Source organism: Lissotriton helveticus, chromosome 6, assembly GCF_964261635.1.
Source record: "Lissotriton helveticus chromosome 6, aLisHel1.1, whole genome shotgun sequence".
In the NCBI taxonomy this organism is placed as follows: domain Eukaryota; kingdom Metazoa; phylum Chordata; class Amphibia; order Caudata; family Salamandridae; genus Lissotriton; species Lissotriton helveticus.
This window is the reverse complement of record NC_136067.1, coordinates 1,235,337,704-1,235,350,864: the sequence shown is the minus strand read 5'-3', so window position 1 is coordinate 1,235,350,864 and position 13,161 is coordinate 1,235,337,704. Positions and strand designations below refer to the sequence as shown.

The following is a 13,161-nucleotide window of genomic DNA, read 5'->3' as shown; positions in this document are numbered from 1 at the left end:
ACATCAACAACTTCAGAAGGCAGATCAAAGGATATCTATTGCTGCCGCTCAATCTCCACACATGGAACTTGCCCTCTTGCAAGTGAAGATCCTCCAAAAGTAGCAACCTGATCAGAGGACAGATGGTCAGGCCCACAAGTTCTGGGTACCACTCATTCCTGATCTTCTTCCGACCTTGGAGCAGGAGAAACAGCGGCTAAAAGCCATACAAGAGTCTAGTCCTCCACTCTAGGCAGAATACATCTCCGAGATAGAGCCTTCTTGGGAACTCCAGAATGAAAAACGGTTTACAATGTGCATTCTAAGTGGTGGTGAAGAGTTTGAGCAAGTGTTCTTTTTACTGCTGGAACACACCCTCCGCAACCTCTGAGTGAAACTGCCATTCATGATCCACTAGGCATTAGCAGTGGAGTTTGTCCACCCTGGAGTTTAAGAATCCTGCCAGGCGGTGTACGATCAGGGAGCTCCAGCCAATTCAGCCAGTTCCAGAGGTGCAGAGCCTCCTGGCACAGGACCCACATCCCCACTCTGCTTGTTGCAGTACCACATGGAGGGTGATGTGTCTGTGAGAACCAACCTCCCTTTGATGGTGAGCAAGAAGGCTTTTAACACCAAGTGAATACCAGGAACTCAGTGATGTAGAAGCAGAATGTCTTTCACAATTCCTAAAATGTCAGCAATGAAAAGAGTAAGTTAAAAAGTTGGATGGAAGAGGTATTCAGTAGAATCAGGAGTATAACAAATTGTTAATGTAATCTAATGCTGCAGCAACCTCAGCTTACATGAGGGACAAAAGGGAAGGTGGACCTGGGAAGCACAGGAGATAAGAAAGATAAGGAGAAAGGGGAAAGACGAATGTGAGATGTGGGGTTAAGGGACTAGGGAAGCATTTGGCTGAGCATGAAAGAGATTAGTGGGTGGATCAGGGGTGGGGAAAAGTATGAGGCGGAGGGGAAGAGAGGGAAGTAGTGAAGAAGCCTCCCCTCCCCCCTGAAAAGCGATGTGGCCTTGGGAATTGAAAAAGCGAACAGCACCACAACAGCAGAAGAGTCTAGGGATACAGCGAGTGGGGGAATACACCTTATGCCGTTTTTTTATTATTTAGCAAAATATATATTTGCGCCAAAGAAAAGCATGCCCAGCGGAAAGGATAAGTTAGAGGGCATAATTAGTAGATGGGAAAGTGGACTGGTTCTTAAACAGAAGAGGAGAAAGCAGAAGCCCGTAAGAAAAATAGGATGGTGGAAATTAACACTGCACCTGAAACACCCAAAAGGCAAGAATAGAGGGCATGGAGAAGACAAGAGAAAGGTACAAGTATTTCTCCCTGATTAAAAATAAGAAAAGTAAAAGTGGAAGTAACTGCAATGGATTTTCATTATATACTGCTTTTAACAAATGATTTGATGAATCCAACCAGTCAATGACAATTTTAGCAGCTCCGAATCGTAACACTGATTGAGTAACATTAGAATGTACATTATATATATATTGTTCAATTACTCCTCTTGGTGTGACTGGCAGAATCTTTGAAAAATCTTTCCTATTTGCTGTGGGAATGTTACAACCCCCAATATAACAGGCAGTATAACTTAAACTTGTGTGTGCGTTTGTAACCTGAGATTTTAACGATAAATTGTTGCCATAACAAAGTATGTATTGGTGTGTGTATGTGTAGATGGAAAATACTACTCACCCTTCAAGCAAATGTTTGTAGCATTTGGGGACAGATATACGACCATTAAGTTTAGCAAATCGCAAATTTGCGACTCACTAACCTTAATCTACAACAGTGTCTCAGACACTGTTTGCGATTCCCAACGGGGTCGGAAATTGCATACCTCAGGAATATTAATGAGGCTGTCGCAATTTGCGACCCCACTGGGAATGGCTAGCACTCCTAGGGATGGTGGCCTGCTGGGGTAAGCAGACCACCATGTCTGGGACTGCTTTTAAATAAAGGAGTTTTTTTTTAATGCATCACGTTTTCCTTATAGGAAAACAGGATGCATTGAACTCCTAAGGGAGCGGCCACCTCCTGATGTCTTGAGTTTGTGTGTCAGATATGAGGGTGTCTTTGTTGTCAAGCAGGCTATCTTCAACTGGATCTTGGCTTTGAAAGGGAGCCAGTGAAGAGATTCGAGAGAGGGAGTAATGAGATCGAAATGCCTCACTCCTATAATCAGTCTTGCTGCAGCGTTGAGGGTTGCTTCAAGAGCTGCCGTTTTATACTGTTCTACTCAGTTCCTAGTTACCCCATCTCGATGCGTCCATATATTTTCTTACATTTTTTGACAAAAATCATTAATAAAATTAATCTTTTTTTATGAAAACCACAAAATATTATATAAACCATGACAAAGGGCCAGGGGACAAATAACTAGACACTGCTTATCTACTAAATTTACAATAATAAACTACAGTATTCTCTAGAAGCAATCAATGTTAAACAAACTGGGGGGATTTTGAAAACTTTATTGAATGCAATGCTTTTATAAAATGAACTAACCCTACCTGGCCAGAAGAATTCCTGACACATGGAATTGATCGTAGGAATGTGGTTGGGACGTACATAACAGTAATCAATAGGCGATTCAGGCTCAGGTTTCCAGCTCGTATCATTACGGTGAGTATAGGAACGAATCTCTCCCAGAAGCTGCAGCTTTAGAGGTTTTGTTTCATAGTCACGCCTTGACAATCAGCATTACATTGGAGAAAAAAGAAAAAGTTACTTGCTGGTATTCCTAGTTCTGCACCATAGGTATCCTTGCGGATAGCCATAAACATAGAATATTCCCATGCATTTGCGGGGATCCCGGAAAACACCTTTTCTTCAAATATTGAAAGTCATTATTAGTTGGAGGTAACCACCACAATGTCCAAAGAATCAGAGATACTGCTATTAAAGAATGTGACAGGCCTGCTTTTTACTGAATTTTTCTGGATCATAAAAGGCATCTAATGAATATAATGTGATCACATTGCAGCATCTTACAAGAGGTAACCCTGAGTTTAAATGTGAAAAAAGTCTATTCAGTACATGCAGAGGAAGAACAATGAAGTGAAAAATGAAGTAAAAAAGGAGCCTGTCAGGTCAGGAGTTCAAGGAAAAAGCACGGTTACACTAAGGAGCCCATAGCTTCCCTTTTCAGCATGCACTGTACTGGCAGTTTGCCTCACAGCCTCAGTTCTTTTTGAATGGCGGAAATGGTCTACAAAGGAAAAAAATATAGCAAATGTATTGACAACAGTGGAGGAGGGAGGATTGTTTATGACTTCGGTGAGGATACCTACAATGCAGATCTAGGAATACAAATAAGTATTTATTCTTTCTGCATCGTAGGATCCTTACTGATAGTCATAAACATAGACTAAAGTAGCAAGCATATCCCTAACTCTGTGGTGTCAATACAAAGCTATAAATGATTTTAAAAAATAAGGAGTAGACTAAGCAGGTTTGTGACAACTAGGAATTACTCTACTGAAATATATTTTTTAAAGTTGCCTGGCCTACTAAAGAATCAGTTCTACCAGGAGTCTCAACTGTTTCTGTAACAAGAGCAACTGATTTCCATTGAGACTCACTGAGAGCTACTAATATCAGTGCTGTAATTGTGACCACATCAGACAAGTTTACATTTTGGCCACTATATGCAAGATTACTACCAGTGATCACTTAAAAGCACCAGGCGTGGTTGCAAACTGTAAAAGGGCTTAGCCAATATGGAATAGCTGTACATGGGCAATACACAACAGTCATAGCATCAATGCCTCTGGTACCAAGACAGATGTAGCCTCACTATGTGTAGAATGGGCTCTAGGTTTACCTGATAGAGGTTTGTTAGCTACTTGCTAGAAAAGGGTAATACAAGAAACTATCCATCTAGATATAGTTTAGTTAGATGAAGCCATAATAGTTATTAAAGATCCAGTCAGTCAAATTCACTTTATTTGGTTATTTAAAATCATAAAAGCATACTACAATAAAAATCACAATAGCATTTTCCCTTGAAAAAATTACAAAAACATGATTATCACAAAATACAGAGTAATCAAAATCTGAGTCATCAAGATAGATAGGCATAATTCATTAAATTTAAAATATGCTAATTAATAGTGGTCCTCCTTTTTTCCGTATTCTAACTGCTGACGTAAAAAAACTTGCTATATTAAAAATTTCCCAAGCATTGGTCAACATTTATAAAAGCAGGTCTCACCTGTATAAAACCTTTATCTTTTGAAATTGGTAAAATGAACCGATTTCGGATGAGCGAAAAGTGCTCACAGAAAAAACAAAGTGCATTGAGTCCTGAGTAGAGAAGTTATCACACATACAAACATTCAGATCCTCAGGCTTGTGCCATCCCAAAGGTTCCGCCAGAAGTCCATGTAATTGATTCAATCTGAATCTCACCAAAAGGAAGCGATGATAGGGGTTAGTAACTATATTTAGATATTATTCAATTGTATGTATGGTGGATAGCAACTGATTTGCCCACACAAGGGGCTTAGGGCCATATGTATCATCATCCAGTTTTGCGATTCTCAAATAGCGATTTTTAAGAAATCGCTATTTGAGAATCGGAATAGGTATGTATGTACAAGATCGCTTTTTTTTGCGAATTCTTAAAATTCCTTAATTGCGATTAGCAAATTGCGAATCGCAATTATGGAATACTTTCCCATTCATTTCTATGGGCCAGGAGGCTCATAGGAATGAATGAGAAGTTATTCTCAATTTGCGATTCGCAATTTGCTAATCGCAAATTGAGAATAATTTCAAGGGTGCAGGGGTGTCCAAAGGACACCCTGTTGCACCCCTGAAATATGCATGGGTGCACATGTGGCGCACATACATGCCCAATGGGCATGTATGTGCGTCACATGGCACTTTGAAAAATGCAGAAATGTGCACTTTTCAAGGAATTCGCAACTTACCACCAACTAGAAGTTGGTGGTAATTTGCGATTCCTTAAGGCCATTTAGCAAATTTTTTTGTGGCTTCTTACATTGCATTTAAGGAATCGCAAAATTTGCGATTCCTTAAATGCAATCGCAAAATAAGGAATCGCAAATTTAGCGATTCCTTATTTTGCATGCAGATTTGTGTGATACATACCATTTTGCGAAAATGCGTTCGCAATTGCCGAAAATCTGCGAATTTCGGTGTTTGCGAACGCATTTGGGCATTATAAATATGGCCTCTCTATCCATTTCTGATAATTGCAGGTACATACTTTCAGCCCATCGCCTGCCCACCTTTTGCAATTTCTCTGGCGAGCTAAATAACTATGGCCTCCCCAAATAAAATGCAGTCCTTTTAACGTAGCTTAGCCAAGGAATACTATTTGATCGATCAAGGGCTAAACAATCGCGGATAATTTATCCATTTAAGTAGCGAAGCCACGCCTATAGTGTCTGATATGAAACCTAAACCTGGTACTTGATGAATTATATAGGTGGGTGTAGATTGTGGCACAGAAATAATACTCGTTAAAAATCTATTTTCCACTATTTGGATGTCATCCACTTCTCTGTATCCCCATAGATCTGAGCCATAGTTTACTATAGCAATGCATTTCGCCCTGTAAATATTTAACATGGCATACATAGGCTTCGCTCCCAATCTACGTGCGAAATCTAGGACCACAGCAGTAGATCTGGCCATTGCATTTCTTTTGGCTTTCATTTGGGGAACCGATACACCTCTCTCGTCGAATAACACTTCCAAATATGAAAACGACACCACCCGAGTGATTGTATTCCCTTCACAATGGTGAGTTTTATATGTCTTTGGTTTGACCCCCATAACCATAGTGTGAGACTTGAATTCACCGCTCTCCTACCCGAGGAATATCCAAACTAGCACCCATTAAAACCCTATCTAAATTATTAATATGTCAAGTAAATAATAAAGGGGCTAGGATGCATCCCTCTCTCACTCCTTTGATAATGCGGATACTATGAGCACGGTTACCTTTTTGGTCAAATCTAACCGTGGCTGTAAGGTCCTGATGCAGATCCGCCAAAAATTTTACTATATTTTCATCTAAACCTAGTTTTAATAACAGATGCCACAATTTGGATCTATTAACACGGTCAAAGGCCGAAGAAAGATCCATAAATGCCAAATGGAGTGAACCTTTCTTCGCAACCGTATATTTCCCAGCCAATAGAAGCAAATTTAGGCATTGATACGTTGTTCCTCTCCCTTTCCTAAACCCATACTGTAGATTAGAGAGATATTAGCATCATTTAGCCACTCAGTAAGCTTACTTAAAACCACCCTACCTAGAACCTTCACGGCCAAATCCATCTATGAAATTGGCCTGTAGCATCGCGGATCACCTCTATTCCCCTTTTTGAAAACCGGCACTGTTACTGATTGTGACCAAGATTGGGGTAAACCTAATTCACAGACTTTATTGAAAACATTAGCTAGTAATTTAGACCATACAGCGATATCAGCTTTATATAGATCAGCAGGGACGCCCTCCGGACCAGGGGCTTTATTCTTCAACATTTGGTCTATAACCACTGCTATTTCACTCTCTGTAAAAGCTAGGGAATATTTCCTACCTGCATATGGTGAGCTCCCGGGTTCCAAAACAACCTGGTCCCAATATACATTGTTAAAATGATTAAACCAGTCCTCTTCAGGGATATTACACTCCAACAAACTACCAATCTTGTCCGAGAAGAATGGTCTATTCACAACATTCCAAAACATGGCACTATTTTTTATTACGTCAATTTACATTAATTCGTTCAGAGCATCATTTTTTATATCCGACTTGCGTGCATTAATAGCTAATTTATATTCTTTCCTAAGGGCAACTATAGAACTCTTGTCTTGTGGTCTGTTCTTTAAAGCGGCCATCAAGTTCTGATGCGCCACTGAGCATCTATGATCAAACCACCTCTCTCCTCTATTGGGGTAGTTCTTACTATCACACGTAAGGTCTTTAGTCACCTGTATACACATTTTATCATAGGTAGTTAAAATCCCATTATCCCTGGCCCCGCTATTGAGACATAACTCTATTTCCGATCCCACATTGGAAGCTTAGTTAGCACAGAAATCTTCAGGGATGACCCTACACCATTTTAATCTTCGGCCCTGGTCTTTATTCTTAATAACTGCTGTGAATACCCATTTATCTGCTTCCACATTAAGCCCAATATCTCCACCCAATACCAGGTGTATAGGGTTGAGGTCACGAAATTGCGACCACACAGCTGGGTAATGTTTGACAAACATTTCCAGGGCTGTATTTATGAAAATATAATCAATGGTCGTCTGCATTCCACTACCTTTGACTGATGGGATATCAACCTTATCGCATAAATCATTCGGTTATAAAAGACCCAAATCTGCAAGGATTTGCTCCAGAAATTCCCCCTGCTGTGTGTGTTCAAAATGTACATCTGAATATATGCCAGGCCCTAAGCTATCAATGACATGACAGTTCTTGGAACACAAATTAATGTTAAAATCCCCTAAAATAACAACCGAAGATGTCACTTGTTGCTTCTTAGAACTCTCCAAATAAATTTTAAGACTAGACAAATGTTCAATGGTAGAAGTTCTATCAAATTAATTATAAAAATTAACAACTAAAACTTTAACTGAGTTGGCAGGTATAATTTCAATCGCTAAACAGTTTACTAGCCCTGTTTCCAGTTTTCGGTGAGTACCTGTAACCTTAAGGGATATTAGAGTAATCAAACCTCCTTTTGGCCTTCCAACTGCCGAAGTCCTCGCTGGTTCAGAATAGGTGGCACATCCACTCGGAGGGTATTACCCACTTCCCAGGATTCTTGGAGCCCAATAACTTATATTCTTTTAAGAAATTAATCCATATAACATCCTCCATTTTATTTCTCAGCCCTGCAATGTTCCAGCTAAGTATTTTAACTGTACCTACTTCAATGGGCTTGCTTACTTGTGCGTATTCATTATATCTGTTGAGGGCTCCCGTGGTATTTCCTCTCCCCCCCCCCCTTGAATAAGAGGGGCGGTAATTAGTCAATCATTACCGTCCAGCTCACTCAATATTTCAAATCTATTGGCTATTTCCACCCCACTAGTGGTTGAATTTTTCCTTATGACACCCCTTCAGTTAAGGGAATCACACTGGGGTGAACTTCCCACTCGGGTTTGAGCTAATACCCACTCTTTCGCTAACTTCTCTCCATGGTGGCTTTAGAGGGGAAAATGAGCAAGTGGCCCTCTCAACCCCTTTGGGAGGATAAAAAACCCCCAGAGGAAAAGTTTTTATTCCCTCTTTATCACCGCACCGAGCGGGCTCAAAGAGCCAACCAGCTACACCCTTTAAATCAAAACTTACAACACAGTTTCCACCTATGTTTTTATGTCGATGGCCAACCCATCTGGCCATTATAATATGAGCTGACGCAATTGAGCCCCCCGCTGAGTGTCTGGAACACCAAAATGTATCTTTGCGTATTAATTCCCATGTAGTTTCACTAACATTCAGTTTAAGAGGGGGTACCCCAGTTAGGACTGCTACTAAAGGTGTGGCCTCAGGGGGTAGATGGAGCTGAACATGACTATTCCCACCATTCGGGTTGTTTGGGCCAGTAAAAGGCCTAACATCAGCTCTCCCCGGAGCTCCCATATTATGCAATTGTTTGGCGTCTATTTTAGGACCCTGGGTGGGTTTATTAAGCTGCTGGGGGCTATGACCAGATGTACTAGATGTACTAGCACCTTTCCCCCCAGTTGTAAGTACCCTAACTTCATTAGGATTAATATTTTTACAAGAGGGTATCTGATTTACATTCTCGTCCTTTTCCTTCTTAGTGGTATTAGGACAGGCCACCCTTTCCCAGTTTCATTCAAGATGTACCAATTTCTTCATGATCCCTTCAACCCCACATTTCATGCAATGAATTAATTCCACTCTTAATGTCTCAAATATGGTATCAATATGAGTTAAAATTCTATCCATATGGGTAGGTTCCAAAAGAGAGGGCTGCATTTCTTCCATATTCCGTTGACTGCCAAGTCCCTTCTGGGCGACAGGGGCCCTTTTATTCGTGCCTCCCTTAGGACCTTTTTTCCTCTTTTTTTTTCCAAAGGTGCTACAAACAGTTCTCTTGCAGAGGTCACAGACGTACTTTCACCAATCCCCAGAGTCAGTTCCTGATCAAGATGTATCACAGCATTATGTTCATGAATACAACCTTCAGCCCCCGCTGTGGTATTTACAGGATCAGTTACTGGGGTACGTAAGGTTTCCAAGGGGGGGGTTTCTACATTGTGAATCTCTGTGGTGATTGCCCCAACTGCACTAGTTAGGTAAGACATTATTGAAGCACAGTTATGAGGAATCTTAGCTTTTTTCTTTGGCAAGTCAATAGAACAAGGCAATTTACGCTTACCCATGTTGGCTTCTAGACTTCAGGGGGGTTGCCCAGCCACTGACGGGCCCGCACTGCGGGAGCCCTGCTGCTGTTTTAAAGCGCCTCCAGGCGGGTATCACAGGCGTTGGCGGCGGTAGCAGCCGCAGAGGTTCCTGGGACATTGAGTCCTGTCCCAATCCTGCTCCCCCCCCCCCCCCCCCACCACCCGAGTGGCGGCAATAGCGGTGATGATAGAGTCACAGGGCTTCCCCTTAAAGGTCGATAATTAATAAACAACTAATTGGTTATGCAGATTTCTTTATTTCTTAAGAACTCTCCCAAACATCTAAATAGCGAAAGGTCCTTTTTGCTTGTGAAGAAGGGGTTATTGAAAAATACTGGAAGTGGAATTGTTTGATTAATGTGAAAATCTGACAACTTCTGGCAAAAAAGAGGAATGTGCTCTTAATACTTACATTCTCTACTGCTGTGAAAATTTTTAAATGGTTCTACAGAAGACAGAGCCTTCAACTTCTTGCTGACTTACTAGGGATTCAAAATGCTACTTTCCAGGTGAAGTGTTGCATTGAGGTCTTATGTATGGGATCAAATGGAGGAGCCATTAATTTAGATAAAATTAAGTTCAACTCCCAAGGAGGAGCAGGCTGTCTAATAAAAGGAAATATCTGTTTCAATCAAGAAGTCTTTAACAACTGGTAAAGTAAGGAAGAATCTTTGAATTGGTCCTTTTCAGTATGATGTTATGGCAGCTAAATGTAATTTGATGAGATGAATTGTAACGTTCATAGCGCCAAATGAAGCAGATAAGGTAAAATTACATCATCTTGGCATTTATTTGGATGTTTGCTGTTTTGGAGACATCAGATGACAAATCATTTTTTGACTTAAAAGCATATGACGCTCTTGGGTTCGGACATTTAGCTTCCTTAAGAATGGCCATACAGTCTGGAGGAAGATTTAAGTGTCCGTATTGAATGATTTAAAGAACCTGCCCGACAAACTCAAGGAGTGTACATTGGGATTCAAAATTCTTCCCTTGCATCCTACAGGAAGTTATGTTTGCACGGAAACCTCTTGTTGTGTCTGATGGAGAGGTGACGTAGCTTTGGACACCACCCTTGTCTGAGCCACTCTGATGCTAATACAATTATTAAGGCATCTGATGCTTTTAGCTTGATTCGTACTGTTGGGATTAATAGGATCCGAGAAAAGGCAAAGAGCAAACGTTTCGACCAAACAATCAAAAGGTCATTGCCTAACTAGTTTGGTTCCTGCCTTTTCGAAGCACAATTTGAGCATTATGCCTTTTCTCTTGTGGTGAATAAGTCTATGTCGAGAAACAGTCTTGTAAAATACATAATAAAACTGCATTGTCTAATTCTCATTCATGGTTGTCTATTAAGTATCTGCTTGACAATTTTGGATGCCTGATAATTGGATTGCTTCAAACAACAGATTCCTTGCCAGTAACCAATGTCAGATTGTTTGATCTTCTAGAGACATAATCCTTGATCTGGTACTCCCTTGCTTGTTTAGACAGTGAATTGTTGTGGTAGTGTGTTTTTGAATAAGTATCCATCTGGTCAATAAAATTGGTGCAAAAGCCTTGAAGATTAAATGGACCACCTTCATTACCAGAACATTTATGTGATGCAATGGCTACCCATTCTGTCAGGGACACATCTGTGACAGTTTGAGAAGATCCTGGAAATAGGGAATTCCCTTCAGTAAATTGTGTCTTTTATGCCACCACATTAGAGATTGTTTGGCTTGAGTGGTGAGAAATAGTTTGTGTTCCCAGTTGTCCATCCATTGAGACCATTGGTCTTTAAGGCAATGTTGTGAGGATCTCATCTGGAGACGTGCACTTAGAACTAGATACATGCAATATGCCATCAACCCTAGTAGAGATGAGATCGGTTGGACGCGTCATTTGAAGCAGTAGGTGACCTTTGCGAAAAATGGATTACACTCCTTTTATAGTATCCAGAGTGGCTCCTAGCTAAGTGTGAAGTTGACGAGTTGAAGAAATTGACTTCTTGTGATTGATATGCAAGCCAAGTCCGGTCAAGAGTTTGGCTGTTATGTTGAAATCCAACTGTGCTAGACAATGGGAGCGTGCTTTTATCAGGCATTTGTCTAGATAAGGGTAAATGTAAATCTTTCTCCAGAGGTGAGCTGCAACCACAGAAATGCATTTGGAGAATGTTATGGGTGCAGACTTTAGACAGAATGGAAGAACTGTGTACTGATAATGGGCTTTTCCCACTACAAATCTTAAAAATGTTCTGCTTTTCTTTGCAATAGGTATGTGGAAATATGAGTCTTTGATATCCACCAAACACATCCAGTCTCCTTTCATCAACAGAGGGTAGATCTAATGCAGGGCTAGCATCCAGAATTGTTGTCTCATGACATTTTTGTTTGCATGTCTTAGGTAAAATATAGGCCTAAACTCCATGTTTGCTTTTCCCGGGTAACAACAAATATCTTAAATAGATACCTTTTCCTTTTTGAGATAAAGGAACCGGTTCTATTGATAATTTTTGGACTGAACCTCCTTTTTTAATTGCAGCAATTGATGTTTTGGTGCTGATTTTGGAGGTATTGAAGGTGGAAGATGCATGAACTGGATGGTGTAGCCACTTTTGGATAATTTGTAGGACCTATTTGTCAGAGGTTATCAATGTCCACTCTCTCAAGCGATGTGAGACACTTCCTCCCAGTGAATTAGGAAACAGAACAGAGGAGTGTGATTCTCACTGTTTTGATATTGGTCTTGGCGGTGCATCTGCTGTTCTTGCTATTGACCTCCTTGTCGATTATTCTTAGGATGGAATTGTTGCAGTTGGTGTTGCCGACCTTGGGACTGAGAATAGAAGGACAATTGAGGGGACAGTACCCTCTGTCTGGACCGAAATCTATAGTCGCTTTGATGGTATTGGGAACAACAGAACTTCTTTCTTTCCTCCAAACCCACTGCTTTAAGGGTTTCTGCCTCTTTCTTCATTCTCTCTATCTCTTTGTCTGTGTGGAGGCCAAAAAGGAGGACTGCCCCTAGGCGGTTGTAGTGAGCCCGTTTGACTGTCAGAGGAGGAAGAGCGTTCAATATTCATTAAATACGCAATTCCACCACTAAACCCTACCAATAATCCCCCAAGTCGATACCTAACACATGGAAATTTGAATACTATATCATTGAATGTGGCTGGAGTGAGAAATAAGTTAAACAACAGAGAATGGATTAAGGAGATCATTAACTGCTCATTAATACTCCTCCAAGAAACCTGGCATGCTGAACCTTTTTACATTGATGGATTTCAAATATTTTCCACACAAGCTACCCCTTCAAAGTCAGGGAGAGCCAAATGAGGCTTGGCAGCATTGGTCTTGGTTACATCACAGTTAGTCCTATAGAAAGCTTATACTAACTCCCAGTTTTTTCAGCTTTTATATCTTTGTACAAAAGGGAAACAATGTATAATAATTATTAATTTTTATAATACTATTTTTGAAAGCACTAAACACAAGGTAGTTATGCCCCTAGAGGAGGAACTAGATAATTTTTAAAAGGCATTACGGAAGACTACTTGCTTATTTTGGCAGGTGATTTTAATAGTGAGAAATGTAAACATTTTAAATGGGGAATATTGTGGTCATAGGGACGAACAAGGTGATTTTTGCTCCCATTTCCCCCATAATATATATGGAGATACCATTAATAGCATAATGTAGAAATATAATCTGGAACTCTTGGGAGTTATTTTGAAA

At 40.5% G+C, this 13,161-nt stretch overlaps 1 protein-coding gene across 3 annotated transcripts in view; it reads right to left on the bottom strand.

The window, feature by feature from the left end:
• Positions 1 to 13,161, bottom strand: part of KAT14 (lysine acetyltransferase 14) — a 532,685-nt gene that overhangs the window by 113,307 nt on the left and 406,217 nt on the right. For all 3 annotated transcript variants that reach the window (XM_078648952.1, XM_078648953.1, XM_078648951.1), the window contains one exon: positions 2,515 to 2,690. In XM_078648952.1, the coding sequence (XP_078505078.1) occupies positions 2,515 to 2,690 (176 nt within the window). The remainder of the gene's footprint in view (positions 1 to 2,514; positions 2,691 to 13,161) is intronic.